Source organism: Onychostoma macrolepis, chromosome 16, assembly GCF_012432095.1.
Source record: "Onychostoma macrolepis isolate SWU-2019 chromosome 16, ASM1243209v1, whole genome shotgun sequence".
In the NCBI taxonomy this organism is placed as follows: Eukaryota; Metazoa; Chordata; class Actinopteri; order Cypriniformes; family Cyprinidae; genus Onychostoma; species Onychostoma macrolepis.
The window spans coordinates 30058786-30081616 of record NC_081170.1 but is presented as its reverse complement, the minus strand read 5'-3'; the positions used below and the strand labels follow the sequence as shown (position 1 = coordinate 30081616).

At 37.6% G+C, this 22831-nt stretch overlaps 2 protein-coding genes across 4 annotated transcripts in view; both read right to left on the bottom strand.

Annotated features, from left to right (window-relative positions):
• Positions 1–1785: 1785 nt before the first annotated feature.
• Positions 1786–18067, bottom strand: bmper (BMP binding endothelial regulator). 2 transcript variants are annotated; one of them, XM_058747576.1, is made up of 15 exons: positions 17906–18067; positions 16928–17028; positions 16184–16269; positions 15128–15227; positions 14436–14518; positions 13989–14079; positions 12529–12611; positions 11547–11646; positions 9982–10226; positions 8404–8508; positions 7775–7820; positions 7194–7520; positions 4988–5324; positions 4572–4702; positions 1786–2935 (listed from the first exon to the last, which is right to left on the bottom strand). In XM_058747576.1, exons 2-15 carry the CDS (start codon positions 17016–17018, stop codon positions 2754–2756), a joined length of 2007 nt encoding a protein of 668 aa, XP_058603559.1. In that variant the 5' UTR covers positions 17019–17028; positions 17906–18067; the 3' UTR covers positions 1786–2753. The 2 variants fall into 2 exon arrangements, with proteins under 2 accessions (XP_058603559.1, XP_058603558.1); XM_058747575.1 differs by lacking the exon at positions 17906–18067 and having other exon boundaries at positions 16928–17706.
• A 1758-nt stretch (positions 18068–19825) lies between these two features.
• Positions 19826–22831, bottom strand: part of bbs9 (Bardet-Biedl syndrome 9) — a 138870-nt gene continuing 135864 nt past the window's right edge. The window contains exon 23 of one of the 2 annotated variants that reach the window (XM_058746547.1): positions 19826–21421. In XM_058746547.1, coding sequence (XP_058602530.1) covers positions 21144–21421 — 278 coding nt within the window. In that variant the 3' untranslated portion in view covers positions 19826–21143. The remainder of the gene's footprint in view (positions 21422–22831) is intronic. The other variant, XM_058746549.1, reaches the window with a different exon arrangement.

Below are 22831 nucleotides of genomic sequence, written 5' to 3'. Positions count from 1 at the left end.
AAAAACGTTATGCCATAATTTAAACACTTCAAGAGTTATGAATGAAATTTTCCATAATTTTCCTTTTGACACATAAGATGTTATTTACTATAAAAGCATGCTGTTAGTGTCAGCTTAACTCAACTCGAAACTTCCTTGTTAATCCAAAAATAGCTTTTATTGAAATGAAGACTTTTTTTTAAACATCCTTGTCTGTGTAATGTCATATGAATAGATCAGCACACGACTGCTTCAGACACATATCAACACCTGCTACTTCATCAGCTCCTTGGCCTGAGTCACTGGTGCATTAGTGAGGTGATAAGGATAGAAAGGAGAAATCCGAAAACAGTATCACTGGACTAAAAATTGCTTTATCTTCTGATAGACTGTAATGTTGGAAACGCTGCTTGGTTTCCATGTGATTGTCTTAGTGGACTATCATTTGATGTTTGGTACATTCCACTGTGAATTAATTTGTAAACCAGTCACAAATAAACGCAGGGTTTGCAAACAGGCTTTTACGGGGAGATGGAACCATCAGTAACGCAGCAGCATGTCTAATGCCTAATCTGTCATCTGTGATTTTTGATGACAGAACAATTTTTCTGTTCATACATTGATAAAGCATACATAATAGTAACGGCCATTTATCTGTACGCCTTTAAGGAAACATGACTCATAAATGGAGTGTTTTAAATTATGGGTAGAGCTGCAGTCACACTAGACTTTAAAACTTCTTTGGACACTGAAAAAAATTAAAACAAATGGAGGCCATTTGTAGTTGCAATGTGTTGTATTTTTATTTATTTATTTTTTATATTCATTCCCACTTTCCTTTCTGCCAAAATAACGCATATGGATAGTTACAATTTATTGTCACTAGAATATTCCTGCAGTATGATCAGGAAATACTTGAAACAGTATACGAATATATGAAACAGTAAGCTAAATTGTTATTTTCAAGTGATTTAATGGGATCTTTGATATACTATAATAAATTATGATCTCTTCAATGAGTGAAAATTACAGATTGCATTAGTATGTGTATATAGTAGCATAATGGCAGAAGAAAGGGCTCAGTATGCATAGACAGCCTATCCTGCTGGAAGCTCTAACTACAGCACATTTTAATCTTATTGACAAGTCAGTCAGATGTTGATTTAATATCTGCTGGCATTTATTGGAATTTTATGATACCATGTATCCTAACAATTTGTAGAAAATTAGCAGCAAAGCATTAAAGATCCTAGAGAATACTTAGTAGAGATGAGGGACTTTTCTACGTCTTTCTGTTTATGCCAAACCCACCTCTATTGGTTTGTTTCCATAAAAATATATATTTATTTTGGTCTCATCTGGCCATAAAACCCAGTCCTACTGAACCCAGTTACATTAACGCCTGGCAAATTGCAGGTACATAAGTTTGTTTGATGACACCAAAGGCTATTTCTGGATATTTTCCCAAACATGTTATGCTTATAGATGAGGTCTGATTATAGTTTTTGAAACTTTCTCATCCCAAGACCCGACTAGCACCTGTAATATTTATCAAGGGTGCCAATATAAGTGGAAGATGCAATATATTCATATTTTTGTTGTTGCGCTAGTCAAGGCAAAAGTTGTTGAAAAAGGTAAAAACTGGTGGTAATCAGCTACAGAATCAACAATACACAAACCAAAACTACACAAACATAAAATTTAACAAAATCTTTGTTGAAAAAAATGTTCATGAGTCAACTACTCCATTACGTTGATTGATAACGCTCTTTCTCTCAGATGTCTTTCAGAGTTGTGGAAAGAATGTTGTTTTCTTTTAGGGCTGTGCCCGTGTGTTTAGTCAGATTTAATGAAGCTCAAACAATAACACTTGTATGATCACGACTGAACTACAGGACTTGAACACTCTATACACTTAACACTCAGGTTAGTAATGTAAAAGTTTTATCAGTTTACAGTCCCTACAAGTCGAGTTTTATGTAACTAGCCAAATTCTTGCCACATTGTCACATAATATGATTATTTTTCTTTTTTTGCTTTGTTCATGAGCTCCTCTGCCATAGCTGCAAAGTCATTTATATATCTCAGTCCTGAATCACCACACGACATTGCTGAACCTGAGTTGTATGCACAAACGTCACTGCATTTCCTGATGACAACTTTTTCAGAAATAAGCATGTTTTTCTTTAAAAGTATATAAGCTTTATACTGGTCATATATAGTATCTTAATGGGTCAAGTAAAATATACATTTATAATAACACATACACGCATCAGTGTATGAACACTTGGCTGGACGAATACAGTACACTTCTCTTTAATGCTATAACAGTCACATTTGAGTCCCGACTTACAAAATAAACAACAAATACATAAATAGTTTCCCTTTCGGTCAAGCAGTTGTGAATTAAATACTGGCTGACCCAATAAATGGATAATACTATTGTATGCCATATACCCCACACATAATGTCCAGCTCAGGTCCTTTTTATGATTGAAGCATAAGGAATTTGGTAACTCTGAGCTCATTCAGTAAGGCACTTAGGATTTGGTTTTCATCACCTATGAGAAATCCACATACAGCGATCAGTGAGATCCTGGGTCCCCACAGAGAAGCTAAAGGGAACTAGTGGTGAGTCTTCCTGCTGAGGGTGTGTGTCTCTCTCAGTATCTGAGTATTGTACAGTCCTGTTTGCAAAATTGCATGCCCAGTTCTCTTTCCCTCTGTGTGTTTGGATTTCTCGCAGCCCTCTGCTTTTATACGAGTCCTGTGGGTCATCGCCCGGGGCAGGATGTAGGTTTAATGCAGTGGCCCTCAAACAGGACCAGGCTGGCCGGACAGTGGCAGCCAGCAACACAGGGCCTTTGACAGGGTCCGATTTCGTTCCAGTTATTGCAGGTTTTAGTGCAGCCAGGTCCACATGTGTCATAAACTGCGCCATGTTTGCAATGTGTGCCTATAGCAAAAAAGTGAAATGAATACTAGTCAAGAACGAAGAAAAGACACATTCATGTCAGCTTTTGCCACATATGTAATTAAGACGGCTTCTTAAAGGGGTCATTGGATGCGAAATTCACTTTTACATGTACATGTTTGAACATAAATGTGTGTTGGCAGTGTACGTACACAACCACCCTATAATAATAAAAATCCACCTAGTGTTTTTTATTTTTAAATCCCCATAAATAATAACCCCTTTCTTAAATCAAGCCGATCTCAGATTCTTGGTTGTGTGATGTCACACAGGCCAAGGCCCCTCCCACGATTATTGACTGACACTGGCGTATCAACATAGACCCTCCCTGAGTGAGCTGTAAACAATCCACCATTGTTTCGGCACTGGAGCAGGTGTAAACAAGAACGTCTCCTAAGCGATTGAGGTATTTTGTTGTTGGATGCAATAATGAATATAGCAGTCGTCGTTTACTACCTGAGCCGCTGAAGAGCAGTGGATTACTTTTGTTTTTGAAGGGAATGCACCTCCCGATCTACCTAAATGCGTCAATGTTCGCGTGAATCATTCGTGATCCAGCTTCACCTCCAGAAGAAGTGAGTATAAGGTTTTTTAGGAATCTTTGCAAATCACCTTTCCTAATAATGTTCTAGTTAGCAAGTTCCACAACGAATGCGGCTGAAGTTTACAGTCTAATCAGGACGGCTCATCACCCCACCGAAGAGAGGGGCGGGGTGAACAGAGCTCATTAGCATTTAAAGAAACATGCCCCGAAACGGGTCGCTGTGAACAGAGCTGTTTTTGACAAGGTAAAACGGGTGTTGTTTACACTACCATTGAGAAATTTTAACCAAAGTATGTTACAGACTTTTCATTAACCCTCTAAGCGCCAAAGTTGCAAAATTGCGACAAGACGTCACACTTAATAAAATAGACTGTAGTTCCTAATATGGTGTAATATCTCATTTGTATTCCCTACCACTAGATGGCAGACATGTAGTACTTCGATTCTAGACCAAAATTACGCCATGTTCCTATTCAAAGTGTTCGAGGAAATAGCAGAGCAAGTGAGCTATCGTGTCATTGGTTTCGGAAGCAGTTCAGTTCATAGCGTGCAAGTAAATTGTGAGATTTGTGAGAGAAAAATCGCCAAATGACTAATAAAAAGTTGTACTTGAGGATGTGTTGCAAATGTTATTCGCCAATTCTGACTCTGAAGGGGAATATTTGCCTTTTGGTCATAGATGAGATGAGTATATTTACACCCCACATAAACTTTCGGTCATGCCCAACATTTTTCTAATTTACAGTAGATCTCTATCTTTAATCCCTTTCAAGCCACAAGCTTTTGAAATCTTGATGCAAACTTGTGCAAAATGGGCATCCGATGAATGGGCACTAATTCCGAGTATGGGTCACCATACTTGGCCACATATCACTTCCCTTTCCCCCACTTCCCTTAACAAGAAATCCCAAAACATTTAAAATGTAACAGAGACAAAACATGTTTTAACATCAACACTATCCTAAAAAAATGGGTAATTAATCTCTGTTGTATTAAACAACAACAACAAAAACACCATGCAATGAATGAGGGTTTCAGTTCCGGCTGTCAATAAATTTATCAGGTCTGACTTACTCATGCAGGTGAGCTCCGGTCTCCAGTGCACACGAATGCCCTCTCTCTCACACGCTCGACTGTATGCTATAAACGACTCACAGTAACAGTTCTTATGCACTGGACACTCACACATGTCTGTTACACACGACCTAAAGAGGAAGACATGGGGAGAGACAGAGATAGAATGAGTGTCAGTGTTGAATGTTGAAGAACTGGCACCAGTTTAATGCTTCTCTACCCTACAGACATTTAGTTTATCGTTTTAGTATTAAATATTCAGCATCAAAATGCAAAAGACCTGAAGCTAATTCTGCAGTAGTACAATAAAATGGCACATGCACAATCCATGATTTCTAATTAAGTTTGATGTTCATCTGAGCTCTGATCTTTTATTTATCTATTTGATAATGATGATTGCATAATGGGAAACTCACTTGTAGAATGAGGTAAAGTCTACAGCAGAATGGCACTTCTGAAACTCCCAGGACTTGAGTTTTTGGCACGTCCTGTGTGCACGCAGCTTTACTTTGACTGTGCCGGGACAGAGGAAGGACGTGGGCCTGCGGTTTGGTGCCTGACACACCTCATTGTCCTCCACACGCCAAGATACAGCAAATTCATCCACGTCAAACTTAATCTGGCCGTCTCCACCTAGAGAGTCGTCCCGTCTTTGACCGTTGTAGTTTCCACACAGCCCACAGAGCTGCCCCTTCAGATGTGGTGCTGCGACCACCTCCACCAGACTGTCCCCGTCCCAAGTGATCTCCAGTCCTGATAACACAGCCAAGATGATGATTAAGGAAAAGGAAACATGCTGCATTTGCCTGTGTTTGAGAAGATGACATATCTTGTAGTCTGACACAATCTAAATCTATCTTAAACAGCATTTGAATCAAGTCATTTAGCAATCAAATTCATTTAAAACTGCATGGAGTCTTTCTTCTTTTAAAAACTCATTCATTACAGTGAAGGCAAAAAAGGTTTTTAAGAAAGTATGAAAAGAAACGGTGACCAGAATAAAGACCTCTAACATACTATTTTCAAATAAATTTTGACCTACGATTTGGATCCTGAAAATAATCTATGGACATGTTCTTCACAGCATTCTATGGACAGATCTATTGTATTGTATCTATTTTTCTGTTATCTATTCAAAAATGTGCTTAAAAAGAGTTCAATTTATCTGCACTTACTGCACTTTTGTTCAGGTGAGAACAAAATTGTACTGGATAATGACATCTTCCTGGCAAAATCAACAGTTATTGAACTGACTTTAGCTGAATATTGACACTGTTTCTTTCCAGAACTGTTGCAACATTGACAGTTATTGAACTGAAGTGAAATAACACTGAAATAAATTGAGCTGAATAATGATTCTGTTATCTTCTGTGGAGGTGCAAAAAATACATTTGTTTCATTATTGATGTAGTTTACATCATGAACACTTATTTTCCCGTTTATTAATGTCAAGTTGCTTCGAAACAATCTGCATTGTATAAAGCGCTATATAAATAAATGTGACTTGACTTGAGTTAAACCAGCATGCTGAATTGGAAGCTAGTTTGGAAGTAATTGTCATTTGTATTGAATTATGGTTTTAAACAGGCCGAACATGCTCTTTTGAAAAAAAAGGTGCGGAAAACTGTAACCCTCCTATACTATCTGTGCGAGTTGGAATGATTGATTTGAACTGCTAACACAAAGGTTGCTTACAGATAAATGTCATACACACATGGGAGACTTAATCAAATCACAATCCTGTCGCCAGTCCAAGGGTCAGCATTGTGCAAGGCACTACATTAGCTCATTCTTACACTGCAAAATCCATTTTCTTACTCAGAATGTTTCAGATGAATTACCTTTAGTTAATATTCAGTTAATTCAACCCTAAGGCGGCATCCCAGTAGCTGACACAAATCATTTTTGGTCAGAATGCCATACAGTCTTTGATGAATAAAAAGCTCAAAAGCATTTATTTGAAATGAAAATCTTTTGTCACATTTGAAATGTTTTTTACTGCCACTTTTGATTCATTTTAAGTGTCCTTGCTGATTAAAAGTATTAATCTTTCTTTCCTTTAAAATCTTACTTTTGAATGGTAGTATATCACAATTTCCACAAAAATATTAAGCGACAAAAACTGTTCCCAACATTGATAATAATAAGAAATGTTTCTTGAGCACCAAATCAGCATGTTAGAATGGTTTCTGAAGGATCGTGTGAGAAACTGGAGTAATGATGCTGAAAATTCAGTGTTTCCATCCCAGGACTAAATTAAATTTCAAGAAAAAAACTGTTCTTTTAAATAGTAATAATATTTCACAATAGAACTTCTTCTGTCAGAGGTCTGTTATACTCAAAAGAAGATTTGTAGAAGAGTGAAGGACTGCTACTATTTCATAAAGTCAATTTGTGTAATTTTTTTATTTTTTTTATTGATCCTTTCAGGGCTTTCTGTGTAAAGTATTTGTTCGTGCATATCTTCAGTGAGAAAAAGAACTCACTGAGAATGAAGTCACTGGAGATGTTAACGCCCACTTGCAGAGACTTCGCCACAATCGAAACCCTCTGATTCTCCAAAAGCTATGTGAAAGAACCTATGATAGAAAATCAAAATCCCATAGCAAGTGCTGGCCTTACCTGCGATGGTGGTGAGTTTGAGCAGGTATCCATCCAGGTCAATGTGGACCCCTGTGCTATGGAAGGGAAGAGCGATGCGTGTGCCGTTTTGACGGACGGTCAGGTGTTGGTGAAGGCTGATGCTCAGGCCTGATGTGTGCAGCTCTACTGATTTGGTCCATGAGAAGGAGCGTGTGCGACGCGCATCGTTCTTCACAAGCACTGTGAAACTGGCCGCTGGAGAGCAGTCCTTAGTGAGCACGTATTTACACGTGCCCTGGAAGTTAAAGGTGCGGCCGTCAAAAGTGTTATAGTGAGGGTCTCCAAATACGGTACACACACCTGGCTCTGGAGTTACGAAAAGAGCAATAGAGAGGATATTTGTAGTGAAATAATGACTTTGCATTTCAAATAAAGAATGCATATTTGTATGCAAACTGATGGCACACATGGAACTTTTCATTTATACTTAAAAGTTACATTGTGGAGTATGTGATGATCTGACCGAAAAGCTTGTCATTTCATAAAATCCCTCTTCTTCAAAACTAGTTTTATTCTGTTCAAATTCACAGCTGGAACATCATGTGAGGAAGTCAACTTACTATCAGTGCAAACAGGACAGCATCCAGTTCGATTCAGTATCTTGTTCTGAAAAACGAACGAAAAACGTTGTATAGTGACAGACTTACATACAGTAGGAGACAGAAAATCAAACAGGTTTGTTAGGCACTGCTGGGTGTAACTAGAAACAAAATATTTAGGCCTTGTGTCCACCGAAGAGTTTTTGGCCAGATGAAAATGCCCAGCTGGGGAGCAGTCTTTGTGACAGTATTTGTTCACAAGACTCATATCAGGAACACCCATACAGGCATAAACAGACACACCCGCACACAAGCAATCATACCACACACACACACGAGCGCATTTTTCCAAGCTATTTTGTTTGAAAATGGAAACTTGAAGTTACATTACAAAATGTTAGGTAAATGTTCTCTTCAGTTAGTCAAGACTCACTTATTGTAATGTAATATTGTAATGTAACATCATCAGTCTTTTGCTTTCAAGCTGACTTTCAAACCACCAGTCTTTTTTCTGAAACTTCACATTCACCTTTTGACGGTGGAAACACCATCTACACTCTATAAAGTATAACGTATGACTATAAAGTACTGGCGACTTCACATAAAACTCTGGTTAGGTGTTTTTATGTGCTTTGTAAAACAAAACTTACCGAGGGACAGCTGGAAATAGGAACACAAATCTTGGGCTGACATTCAATATTGCCCTTAACACAGGTGCACAGAGAACAGTTAGTAGACGACCATCTGTCACCATCCTAAACCAGGAAGAGACAAAGTTATACACTCATTCTCCTCTGATATACAGTGGGTACGGAAAGTATTCAGACTCCCTTAAATTTTTCACTCTTTGTTATATTGCAGCCATTTGCTAAAATCATTTAAGTTCATTTTTTTCCTCATTAATGTACACACAGCACCCCATATTGACAGAAAAACACAGAATTGTTGACATTTTTGCAGATTTATTAAAAAAAAAAAAGAGCTCAGAGACAGAATGGCAAGGCACAGATCTGGCCAAGGTTACAAAAAAATTTCTGCTGCACTTAAGGTTCCTAAGAGCACAGTGGCCTCCATAATCCTTAAATGGAAGACGTTTGGGACGACCAGAACCCTTCCTAGAGCTGGCCGTCCGGCCAAACTGAGCTATCGGGGGAGAAGAGCCTTGGTGAGAGAGGTAAAGAAGAACCCAAAGATCACTGTGGCTGAGCTCCAGAGATGCAGTTGGGAGATGGGAGAAAGTTGTAGAAAGTCAACCATCACTGCAGCCCTCCACCAGTCGGGGCTTTATGGCAGAGTGGCCCGACGGAAGCCTCTCCTCAGTGCAAGACACATGAAAGCCCGCATGGAGTTTGCTAAAAACACCTGAATAAGATTCTCTGGTCTGATGAGACCAAGATAGAACTTTGGCCTTAATTCTAAGCGGTATGTGTGGAGAAAACCAGGCACTGCTCATCACCTGTCCAATACAGTCCCAACAGTGAAGCATGGTGGTGGCAGCATCATGCTGTGGGGTGTTTTCAGCTGCAGGGACAGGACGACTGGTTGCAATCGAGGGAAAGATGAATGCGGCCAAGTACAGAGATATCCTGGGCGAAAACCTTCTCCAGAGTGCTCAGGACCTCAGACTGGGCGAAGGTTTACCTTCCAACAAGACAATGACCCTAAGCACACAGCTAAAATAACGAAGGAGTGGCTTCACAACAACTCCGTGACTGTTCTTGAATGGCCCAGCCAGAGCCCTGACTTAAACCCAATTGAGCATCTCTGGAGAGACCTAAAATGGCTGTCCACCAACGCTTTACCATCCAACCTGACAGAACTGGAGAGGATCTGCAAGGAGGAATGGCAGAGGATCCCCAAATCCAGGTGTGAAAAACTTGTTGCATCTTTCCCAAAAAGACTCATGGCTGTATTAGATCAAAAGGGTGCTTCTACTAAATACTGAGCAAAGGGTCTGAATACTTAGGACCATGTGATATTTCCTTTTTCTTTTTTAATAAATCTGCAAAAATGTCAACAATTCTGTGTTTTTCTGTCAATATGGGGTGCTGTGTGTACATTAATGATGAAAAAAAATGAACTTAAATGATTTTAGCAAATGGCTGCAATATAACAAAGAGTGAAAAATTTAAGGGGGTCTGAAAACTTTCCGTACCCACTGTATACGCATACATTTTTCAGCTAGCTGTCCACATGTGTTTGTTTGTCCCTGTTCTTGGATGCCTCACCCTATAGATTTTGCTCTTCACCCTGCAGTACTTCACATCTTCCATCTTCAGGTGAGACTGGCACTCTTCACAGCATGCACTGCCATGACAGCTGCCAGGCGGTGAGCATTTCTTCCTGCACAGCACCGTAGAGTCCACACATGTGCAGGTGGTGCAGTTGTCATGGCTAATGGATGTACCGTTCTCATAAACCTCACTGTGGAACAGACAGCTGCCAGGTGACAAGTCAAACACCCTCCTCTGACCTAGAGAAGACAAATAAGACCCTGTCATTTTACATTTTCATGAACGCATACTAGATTCAAGTGCAATCAAAATTATTCAACCCCCCAGAGACTATACAAACGTCAGCTTTTCTGAACATCCAGAATTTAAAAAAAAAAACAAATAAAAAAAAACACTTCGACAACAGTTTGATGGAAGTGATAATGTCAACATATTATAACATTTTTTTTTTTTTTTTGTAATACAGCTGTCATAATTATTCAACCCCTATTCAGCACTGCTGTTTTTAAGTCTCTTATTTGTATGGTAGGGTGCAAAATTGTGATTTAATTACACTTGAGCCCCTGGAAACTCCATTAACAAATCTTAATTAGCTTAAGCTGTTACATACATACAATACATAAATTTGAGTAGCAAATATGGTTCAAAAAGCTATAGAGAAGAAATAGTTTTATGTTATAAATAGTTTATGGCTACAAGAGGTCACTAGACGTTCCTAGAGACACAGCTAGCAGCATTACTCATGTGTTTAAAATGTGTTGTACCAGAAAACTTTTGAGGCCAATGAAGGAAAAACACAGTATAATCAAGGGGAAAATGTTTGATCAGAGCAACTGAGAAAACCCCTCAATTTACTGCCAAAGACTTGCAAGATGACCCGATGAAAGGAGGAAAAACATTTCAATGCAGAGTATAAGAAGAACACTAAACAAGCATGGGTTCATAGTGGAACATCACTCTTGATCAAGAAGAACATAAAAGGCTTGAATATACTAAAATGAATTTGGATAGACCTGTAGAGTTCCAGAAGAACGTTTTATAGACCAGAACTTCATAGATCAGCAGTATGTCTGGTGCAAAAAAGGCTAGGCCTTAAGAGCAGAAGATCACTATCCCTATGGTCAAACATCTTGTTCTAGGGGTGCTTTGCTGATGCAGGAAGAGGAAATCTTGACTGTATGAAAGACATCATGGAATTTTTTTTAAAGTATTTTGGTGAATAGACTGAAGTTTGATGACCATCGGAATGATTATCTCAAAGTATACATCTAAATCTAATTAAGCTTGGTTAAAGCATCAGTCGTAAAATGTTCTTCAGTGGCCTGTTCAGTCTTCAAATTTAAATCTCTTTAAAATATTTTGTGGAATTTGATGTAAGCAGTGGCAACATGAAAACCAAATATTAGAAGTGATCTGGAAGCTTTCTAATACAGTATATAGTCAGTATGTATGGTATTTGTCATTGTGAAAAGTTTGTACAAAAAATCTAAGTGTCTTTAGGTGTCTTGATTTTTTATTTTATTTTTTTACCCCAAAACATTGAGAAGAAAATAACTTACCACGGCATCTAGGACAGCATTGGCCAGGTGGAGTGTGGGTGAGATGTGATGGGCAGGACAGAACAGGACACACCACTTTATGACACATGCTTTGCCCTCCCTGAAAAACACACACATGATTATACAAAGCATATCAAAACATATGAAGAGTTCATTTGCAAAAACAGATAACTCCATTTTTAACAATTTTTAAAAATCATGTTTTTTCATTGTGCATTCCAATTAATCTCAATCAAACTGCAGTTGGGTTATTTTGATTAAGTAAAAATAACAAAAACAAAAACACAGCTAACCAACACAATAAAAACATGATAACATAATAAAACACATGATAAAAAAAAAGAAAAAAAAAGAGTTATCTCTCATTTATCTTTGTGTTATTTCACTGAACTATATGTGCTACTGTGTGACACTGATATACTGTAGAGGTAGAAAACAAATGTTTATATTTGAAATGAAATATCATGTATTAGGCTACTATGGGACTAAAAGCACATTTGATTTTCTTCCCTGGTAATCTAATAAAAGTTAATTCTGCACTAATTCGATCTAATATTCAATGTTTTTAAAATGTTATATGAAGCAAATTACATATTACGTAGCAAAATTACTCAATATATTTTGAGACAAAAGTCTTGTTAATCTTTTTTCAGTTTTGTTCAAGGAAGAATATGTATATGAGAATGTATGTGAGATATGAATATGTATATTATATATGTATATAAGAAAATGAAGAGTAAGCATATTGTTAGGGGTAAGAAGTGGCCTTCTTCTGATGAGACTAAAGGAACAATAATTAACACGATAATAAATAGCTGGCTGACTTTTTTGACATGACATGGTTAGATATAGATGTAGATATAGATGGTCAGTTTGATTTTTTAAGTTGGGTGTCCACTTTAGAAATAATCACCATATGTATAATGATTTGAAATTTTTGTTGTGACTTGTAACGCTGGTAAGGTTTAGCAGATAAACTCACAGTGCAGATGCATTTAATACAGGGATTCCCTTCAGGATGAAACTCTTCGTCTTCTTTATATAAATTTCCCTCGAAAATACACCCTGTGAACATCCAAAATATGAATAAGCACTAGGATATTCACATGCACCTAGACAAACAAGTTTTGCCGGTATTTTAATGAAGTGTAGTTATTGAGGAAATGTTGTGCACATCAATATATAGAATTCTGTTTATAATAGTCTGATTAAATATACTGATCAAAATTATGAACGCAACACTTTTGTTTTCACCCCATTTTTCACAAGCTGAACTCAAAGATCTAAGACTTTTTCTATGTACACAAAAGGCCTATTTCTCTCAAATATTGTTCACAAATCTGTCTAAATCTGTGTTAGTGAGCACTTCTCCTTTGCCGAGATACTCCATCCACCTCACAGGTGTGGCATATCAAGATGCTGATTAGACAGCATGATTATTGCACAGGTGTGCCTCAGGCTGGTCACAATAAAAGGGCACTCTAAAATGTGCAGTTTTATCACACAGCACAATGCCACAGATGTCGCAAGTTTTGAGGGAGCGTGCAATTGGCATTCGGACTGCAGGAATTAGTTCTCTTCATGGATGAATTCCGGTTTTCACTGTACAGGGCAGATAGCAGACAGATGGGTGAGCAGTTTGCTGATGTCAACGTTGTGGATCAAGTGGCCCATGGTGGCGGTGGGGTTATGGTATGGGCAGGTGTATGTTATGAACAACGAACACAGGTGCATTTTATTGATGGCATTTTGAATGCACAGGGATACCGTGACGAGATCCTGAGGCCCATTGTTGTGCCATTCATCCACGACCATCACCTGATGTTGCAGCATGATAATGCACCGGCCCCATGTTGGCAAGGATCTGTACACAATTCCTGGAAGCTGAAAGCATCCCAGTTCTTGCATGGCCAGCATTCTCACCAGACATGTCACCCATTGAGCATGTTTGGGATGCTCTGGATCGGCGTATACGACAGCGTGTTCCAGTTCCTGCCAATATCCAGCAACTTCACACAGCCATTGAAGAGGAGTGGACCAACACTCCACAGGCCACAATCAACAACCTGATCAACTCTATGCGAAGGAGATGTGTTGCACCCCCCAATACAGTATAATCATGCTGTCTAATCAGCATCTTGATATGCCACACCTGTGAGGTGGATGGAGTATCTCAAGAAAGGAGAAGTGCTCACTAACACAGATTTGTGAACAATATTTGAGAGAAATAGGCCTTTTGTGTGCATAGAAAAAGTCTTAGATCTTTGAGTTCAGCTCATGAAAAATGGGGGCAAAAACAAAAGTGTTGCGTTTATAATTTTGTTCAGTGTAGATTTGTTTTTAAATTGGTAAAGATTCCCTTTCTCTCTTATATTTTTAAAGGGAAAAGCACTGTATAAGAAATGAACAGACATAAGCACACACATAATAACATTGACTGACCTGGGCAAGTTGGGCAGCATTTCTTTGGGTGGTTTTTGGGATTCTTACAGTGAATGACACACCTCATTTCTGCTTCAGTGATGACACCTTCCTGTCCAAAGAAAAAAAGAAAATAATGAACTTTACAATCCCCTTCTATGTTTACTTTCAGATTTATATTGGTAGGTGGTTTCTTGTTATAACTTAAATATGAAAATGCACGTATTGTTTTTGAGGTGAGGTAGGAGGTACTCAAGTACTATTTCATCTACATTATAATTACTGTTATTTTCCCCAAACATTCTCATTTAAACCAGTAGTTTATTAAAGCAGTCAGCTTGCTAAATTACTCATTCATTTGTCCAGCCCTGTTTTTCCCCCACTCTATTTATCCTACTATTAGACTAGTTAACTTTAACAAAGTAAATCCATCCAGCCATTCCCAAGACGCAGCCAGTGTTGACCCACCTGACAGCTGTATGTGACACAGGGTTTCACAGGGCTGATCCAGTGATGGGAACTGTTGTAGGACGTCCCTTTTAGCTGACAACCTGCAGAGAGAAGAAATGCTCAGGTAATATGATTTCAAGCCATGTATGCTGAAACAAATGGTGTAGGATTTACTTTTAAACAATTTTCACTCAGAAAGCAATTACAAAGGAACAGCAAGTAGCATATTTAAATAAATATGATATTTTGAAGTAGAAAGACTGTAGTATAATAGTATTTCCTTGTAAAATGTACTCCAATAATCTGTTTTATTTACAATTTTGGAAAAAAAAAAATGTTTTTACAGTGTAACCAGAAAATCTGAGCCACCATTGTTAACTGCCTCTTATATTAAAAATAGGCTGAACATCATCTGCAGATTATTGATTGATTTATAACTGATTATAAGTTTATTATATTGATTAGAAGAATGTCAGATATTCTAAGGAAACCCATTCAAATTAAACGTCTGAGAAAGAGGGAAAATCAAGATCTCAGCTGTAAAGAGTAATGGCGTCTCTCAACCATAAGGTGGCAGCGATGTTAAACATAGCAAAACTATACATTATGATTAAAGAACCAAAGAAGTTTGTTAGTCCACACATAATTAATAATAACCAGATAACATTATTTTGAGTTATTTCTCAGTTCTTCATGAGGTTTGAACTGACCTTTGCATCTTTCACAGCAGGCTCCTGTCTGTTTGACCACCAGCGCACAGTCCTCTGCCAGCGGCGAACACTTCTCCTGCTTACAGTCTGCTTTCTGATTCTATTGATAAACAGAAACATTTAAAGGACAATCCTTTATCATTCAGTACTGTGCACAATCATTTTACTTGCTGACAATGTGACAAGGATAAAGCCATGAAATTCAGTACGGGATGTGATCTGCTTTCTTGATAGATCAGCTTAATTCAATCACGTTTGGTTCGTGACATGCCCATCAACAGCAGACAAATGCATGTACATGAAGAGCAGCATCATCTTTCAGAGATAAAACTTCCTGTATTGATCTCTATTCATCAACTAACATGCTACAAAATCAATACGAGACATTCATCAACCCATCGTATCGGCTCTCACGCACTAACCTTGTGAAAGGCACATTGTTTGACTCTCATACTGTTCTCTCATATCATTCTCTTTATAAAGGGTAGCAGACGCATAACATAGACCAATGCTGATTTTTGTGATCAGGACAGAGACAGATGTGGATTAAAGTAGTTACAGTAATTCCAATTTATCACTAATGTTTTACCATCTAAATTTATTACGTTGGATATATGCAACATTTACAGTTCTCAGCACTGAGAATTTAAGCACAGAGTAAATTCCCCTATGAACAATATGTAAATTATTAAGCAGTACTGAGAGTAGTCTATATTTTTGTTGTTGTTGTTATATCGAAGACTGTATTCTATATATTATTTATCTACGGTGACAGAAGTTCCCTAAAATGTAACTATCTCTTGTAGCCTATAATACTTATTAAATATCTGTATCTCTTGTATAGTCATTCTATTCTGTATGACTCTTGTGCTCAAGCTGCTATCCTGAAAGCTCAGGAAAATCTAGTTTGCCCAGCCACGACTCCTCACTGCTGCCTCACAACAGAAATGCCTGTTAAAAGTAGTCATGCGAATCTGCAAACTGCACTACTAATATTTAACCATATTTCATACTGAATTCCCGCACAGGTAGTTCTAAGGGTTTGTGTTTTCTCACCAGACAGACGCAGGAGATGCAGGGATTGTCTGTGATGTTGGGGATGTGTAACACTTCTCCCTCGTTCTCACAGCTAGCCTCCGTACCTGAATGAAAAAATATGAATAAAATGAACATTTACACAAGATATTTCCTCTAAACATTTTATTTAACCATACAAACAAAGCCTGCAAATAACTAAATCACTTAAAAATGAGTGAACCCAAACTGCTCATGTTTAGTTTAAGTAGAGTTTACAAAACGTACCGGAATGTAGGCCACACTTTATTTTACAGTGTTGCTCTGTATTTAAGTGATTACCGAGTAATACTAGTTAAACTAACGAGCTGCATACTTACTGGCAGTTGTTTTATTTTTGCTTTATACCTTTGCGTTTACTGTGCACATTAACAATTACATGACTAATGCAACGGACACTGTAAAGTAATCATTTATACACACAGCTCAAATCTTTTCATCAAACTTTTATTATTCATTTTCAAGTCTGAAATAAATGGCTACTACTAACTCAAATTCAAAGTCATGTAAAAATTGCAATTAAAGCGTTTCGACATTTTCAATCTTGCAGTTTTGAAACGATAAAAATATCAAAACCAATATACACGACCACCATGACAAAACAACACAACATATATTCCTCAGATTTCGAATATACATCTTAATGAAAGTAATTTTATGTCTAATATTTGATGATTTATGTTTATATTATTACATTTCTTGCGGAAGTTTATTTATGATTCTTACCGGTAATTAAAGGTGCAGATAAATGTGGCGTTTGGAGAATTAAAAACCAGAATAACAGGTTGTAGGTTACTGGAGGAGACAGACACAGCATCCTAAATTCACTCCAGACGCAAGGGGGGAAAGAGAAAAAATGAATAAATAGAGTATCCCAAGCCTGTAGAAATGGTTTTCGTTAAGATCCAGAGAGAGGGGGACATTGGTGTCATGAGGGAGTCGATCCCGCAACCTTCGGCGAACGCGCGCGATGCCCAATCAGCTCAACATTGTGATAAAAACGGTCCAAAAAACACGTCAACAGCGAGGCAACTTTCCGAAGATCCAGGTTTGCAGGTCACAAACTCCACAAAGAGTTTAAAACAGAGATAAGATCCAGAGGTCTTCTGGAGACAAGCGCGTGGAGAGATGACATTGCCATGATCCAAACCGAGATATCCAGTCTTTGGTCAGAGCGCGCTCGTTTGGTCTCCGGCGGTTCCTCTCTGACAGACGCACGGATGCGCACTGCTGGTCATTTCTGGCGACGCCGATACTCCTCCAGCTCCAGAGCTGCAGTTAAACATTCCCGCGGTATTGGTCCGTCCTCCAGTCCACGCGGATATCTGCCCCTCTCTATTTAAACGCATGTGTGGGTTTATAAACCCGCAGATCTGCTGTATGCTGAGGTCTAGTGAGATCCGCCCCTATCTGTACCTCAACATATCAGCATTCAGCATGGGCACACTCGTGTAACCTTCTCACCAAACAAGAATGTCAGCCTATTATATAGGCACGGGATAGGAACATGCCTTTTGCGTGTAATTCTCAATCTTAGAATAACAATGACTTCATTCATTGACCATAATCCAAAGTGTAGGTGCTAACTGTCTTCAGAAACCCAAAGTATCTGCTCGCACAAAGGATTGTTCCATCTGCACTTCATTTAAAAAGGTCAGATTAATGCCTAAATATATGAAGCTGAAGCAGACCTAGTCTACTTACATTTGAAGAATGATGTATCCTGAGACTAATTGCTTCTAAAGGTAGACGTGCCTCTGAACACCAAGACAGGGCTCTCAGAGAATCTTTAATATTAGTCACTAGATAGCGCCAAAGAGTACTTTTACTGGAGATCTCGCGGCCTGGTGTCTAGTGTCTTGGAAATTCAACTCACCTTGGTGACAATCCCTTTTGCCAAGCCCAAGCAATTATAGTGGGTTTGACAAATCTTCTTATTTAGATCCAATTATAATAATGACTTTTAATTGGTTTAATTATTAACAGTGAGCATAAACCATCCACAGTCACTTGATAGGACAAAGATGATGCTGGCATATGGTGTAAGAAGCCGATGGTACTATTTTTTTAAGTTTGCAAAGATATATTGTGAAAGGTGAGGCATTTGATCTGCAGTGTGTTGTGATAAGACAATCCACCAATCATGTTTTGCTGTACCTCTGCCATACACTTGTTGATCTTAGTTATTGAGAACGATTTTCAATGTAATTACTCAATTCTCTAGTGAAATGACTTCTCTCTGATGACGTATGTCAGATTTCCCCAATTATTTAGTTCACTTAAATCCTGCCCCACTCCATCCAATCAACAAACAATGAATAGAATCAATTCCCCACCCAACGTCTTTTGTTTCTTCTTCTTCTTCGTTTTCATTTTTGATAATCGGTTTCAGAAAACATCTACTGCTACTTCCATTAAAGCTATTTGTAGAGAAGGAATTATCTTGACAGAGTTTGCAACTGCAGTCAATTGTTTTTGGTGCAGTTATCTTCAGACTGTGTATGTACATCTATTGAAATGACAAAACCACCATTGTCTGTATTCAGAGTCAAATGAAAACATAATTTAGATGTATAGGCCAGTTCACAGCAAGACGAATGTTCAGTGAGATAAATATTTCCAATGTGTTCCAAACTTTTTTCCACTTCACTGGTCAACCAATAAGATTTGTGCTTTTAAGTCATGTGCCCGTAGACACTGCTGTTACATAAAACCAGGGGTTTTCTGCTTTTTTCTAAGCGCCACCTACAGTCAGAGATTAAACCAGCATTTTCATTCAGCCCATCTGCTGTTTATGCATTGGTATGAATAAAGAGACAAATTTGCACAGAATTTTTGTGTTCAACATTTGTGTTGGTGTGAAAGATATAATTCTATATAATTAGCCGAAAAACCAACCAACTATACAACTGTCTTTAAATTTGTCTTAACACTCAACAGCCTCTCTTTTATTCAAGTTCGAATAGTTAATTGCATGTCTCAAATCACATGTCTTAAAATGGATACTTACATGGGTTAAATGGCATTAGAGGACAAGTTACTAGTTTAGCCCAAAATATAGTTCAATTTTTATGCACACAGTGCGCGATGAAAATTTCACCATCAGCATGCGTATACAGTCTTTACGAACTGTGTGGAAATTTCCCTATCGGTGGCCATTTTCCAACCACTTTCCCCGATTTGCTTTAACCCACTAGGGGCTATGCTTAGGGGTGGGGCTTTGTGATTTTTGCAAGCTGGGTAAAGCTGTGGAAAAACATCTAAAATTGCATACTCTCTCAAAATTGCTTACTACGCAAACATCAAAAAAGTATGTTCTGTATAGTACGAATGTGTGTTGCATGAATGTAGTATTGTTGCCATTGCAATTTGACTGCATTCCTTTTCAGATGACAGTCAATGTGAAGCCCCTTAATTGGTTATCATTCATCATTCATACTATAAAGACAACTAAGAAATATTCCGTTTTTAAAGTTATAAACTGAAATCGTTCAAAGTACCCCCAGTTGGAAATCACTGGTCTAGTCTGTAGTATGATTTACACTGACTATGTATAGATGTGGGATATATGACTCATTTCTTCCCACTAATAGCCGCACAGATCAGCACTGTAAGGAGTTGATGATTTTGTACGAAGGGGAGACATTATTATCTAGACAAATGGCCCTATCAAGTTGCCAAAATGAGGCAACATAATACAGAAACAATGCATGTAAAACCACGAAAAACTCCATTAAACATCTAATCTTGGTCCACACAGACCCACACTCCCAAAAGAGTTTACCATCTCACTGGAGCATTTGTACATTTTAATATTTGTAAGTTTTATTATTGAGTGACATTTTTATTGCCTCATTTGACAGTGTAATTGATTTACAGAGAGAGGTTGATCTCTCTAACGTTTCAGGTTTAAAGGGAAATGTTTTCTCAAAATACACAGCTGATACCAAAAGATCACATTAAAATCTATTAGTATGAATGTAATATTGGTTCAACAACTGGAACACGGAACATAATAATAATAATAATAATAAAGGTACTACGAATAAAAATCTTAATATAAAATGTAACATGATGTGATATTTTTGTATTATGAATGTTTCTGATGACTCTTACAATGTAAAGGTAGATTATTGACATACGCAAACAATTTTCTACAGATAAGGAACATAAACGAGACAAAACGATCAACAAATACTGCTTTTTCTAAGACCACATATATCTGAAAACTATAAAAATAGTCTGTACATGATTATCCACTGCTATGGCCTCGGACTCTCTATATAGGTATATAAAGTTTGTGTGTGTGTGTGTGTGTTTATAAGAAACTGCATGTCTTCACATCATGAAGAAAGGGAGACAAACACCCACAAGAGTGTTGTGCAAAATTCAGAATTTAAGAATTAAAAAAGAAAACATTTTTAATTCGAGAGTTGATTTGATAACATGCGTATGGGTCTTTCACCCTGAGAAATAAAATGAATAATTAAAAACTACACTTCCATATGAATTTCATTCTATTTTAGTTTGAATTCCGGTTCTGCATCCTGTTTGCTACCTCAATTCAAATTCAGAAATTGGATTGGAATTTAAAAAGCTCACACAAACAGACAGCAGAGATAAGGTGGTGTGGTTATTCTTGGCCGTCTCAGCGGAGCGTGGTGCCCGTGATCAGACGTCACGCCAGCTGCGGAGGTGGCTTTCTGAGCAATAGGAGATGATGGACACACAGACTACATGCTGCAGTGGCAGACAGCTGAGTTTAAATATAAACCCCTCCTACATGTCCACTTGCCCTCAAAGAGAGTGAAAACATGCACTTTTTGATTTTTTGCCACTATGCTATCAACTCTAGAATTACAGCAAAAACATCAGGATGAGGTATTAACACCGACCAATAAAAAGCCAAAGAATTTGATCAGTGCAGCAGCTGCCAGTGTTTTCAACCGTCTCCTGCCTCTGACTTCTTCTCTTTGACCTTCACTGAGGACTTCCTGGACACCTTTGTCTTCTCCTTCCCAGACTCCTTTGATGACTCTTTCTCTCTGGTTGACTCCTTGTCCTTTGTGGGTTCCTTTGACTCTTTTGTAGACTCTCTTTTGGATTCTTTCGAGGATTCCTTTGACGACTCTTTTTTAGAATCTTTTGACGACACCTTAGACTCCTTTTCTTTACCAGAGTCTTTCTCCTTCTTCTCTCTGGACGATTCTTTAGATGAATCTGATAAAAAAGAAACAGACACTTTCTGTAAAAATATATAGAATATAAGAATAGATATCATGATATACACTTTGTTGCAATACCTAGTGAGTTTTGCCTAGATGGCAATTTTAAGCATTATAGGCATGATCCTCATGAGAAGGTAGCATCATACTACTGTCTGAGATAAGAATCACATGGATTGTTCACAGATGAGACAAATCATAGTGCTCTGGAACACATCTAATAAGAATCCATCCGATATTGAATATTTTTGTGTAGTACATATTTTTTAATGCATATTACAATATCACATTATTAGCTTATCAATGCTAAAGGCAAAAAGGGTGCCAAATAGGATTGGCACTGATTGCAAATTATGTAATAGTAGTAGTCCCTTGTGAAAAAGAAGTACATGTTAGCATACTTTTAAAAAAAGAGCACTTATTATGGAAATAATATACTTGATATTCTTAATACACTAAAGTCCACACTGAATGTAATGTGTTTTCAGACAGTTAATTGCATGTTATTTAAATGAAAACATATTGTAGTTTAAATTTATATTAAGTTACAATTAGTTGAACTCAAAAGTGTTTTTTGAGCCATTTAAGTAGGACTTCAGTACATCTTTATATATCATTTGTTAATTCTGCTGCTGAAATATGCTAAAAGTGTACTGTTGAATGTGCTGACAAGCATTAACAGTATGGTAAACTAAAAATGTATCTAATGTAATAGCCGTTTGAAACTGCTATACATCTAAACTGTATTTAAATATATTTGTAATTGCAAATCTGTAATGATTCATTTGCAATTGAGTCCAACTAAAAACACTCTAATTGCATTTAATATAAAATCAAACTATAATAAATATTCAGTTAATTTAAAATAACATGCAAGTGTCCGAAAACACAGTACGTTTAGTTCCCACTTAAGCATAATTCTTTTAAAGTACATTATTTCTGTAATAAACACTCTTTCAAAAGTATGCCAAAGTGTACTTCTTTTTCACAAAGGACTTCTATGATTTTTATTTACTAGATATTTAAATAACTTCCCACAGTCTTATTAAAGTTTGCCTGCGAGTAGGTTATGTTGCTATATGGTTCAGTTATGTCATTTTTTTTTTGCTCAAAAGTCATTGGAAACATATGCCAGTTCTGAGAGAGGATCACAAATGTACATTTACTCATTTAGCAGACCATTTTATCCAAATGCACACCAGGAATACAACTGATGCACCAACATCAGAAGTAGCAGAACATTGGTGGAAAAGGAGCATGAGAGACAGACAGCTATTAGAGAGATTCTTTGTGTGTGTGTGTGTGTGTTTGGGGGTAGGGAGCAGATCTTTTTGTTGTGTACCAGGTGCCATTGTCACTCAGTGTCAGTCACAGCAGGCAGTCAATTCAGCACACACACAGATAA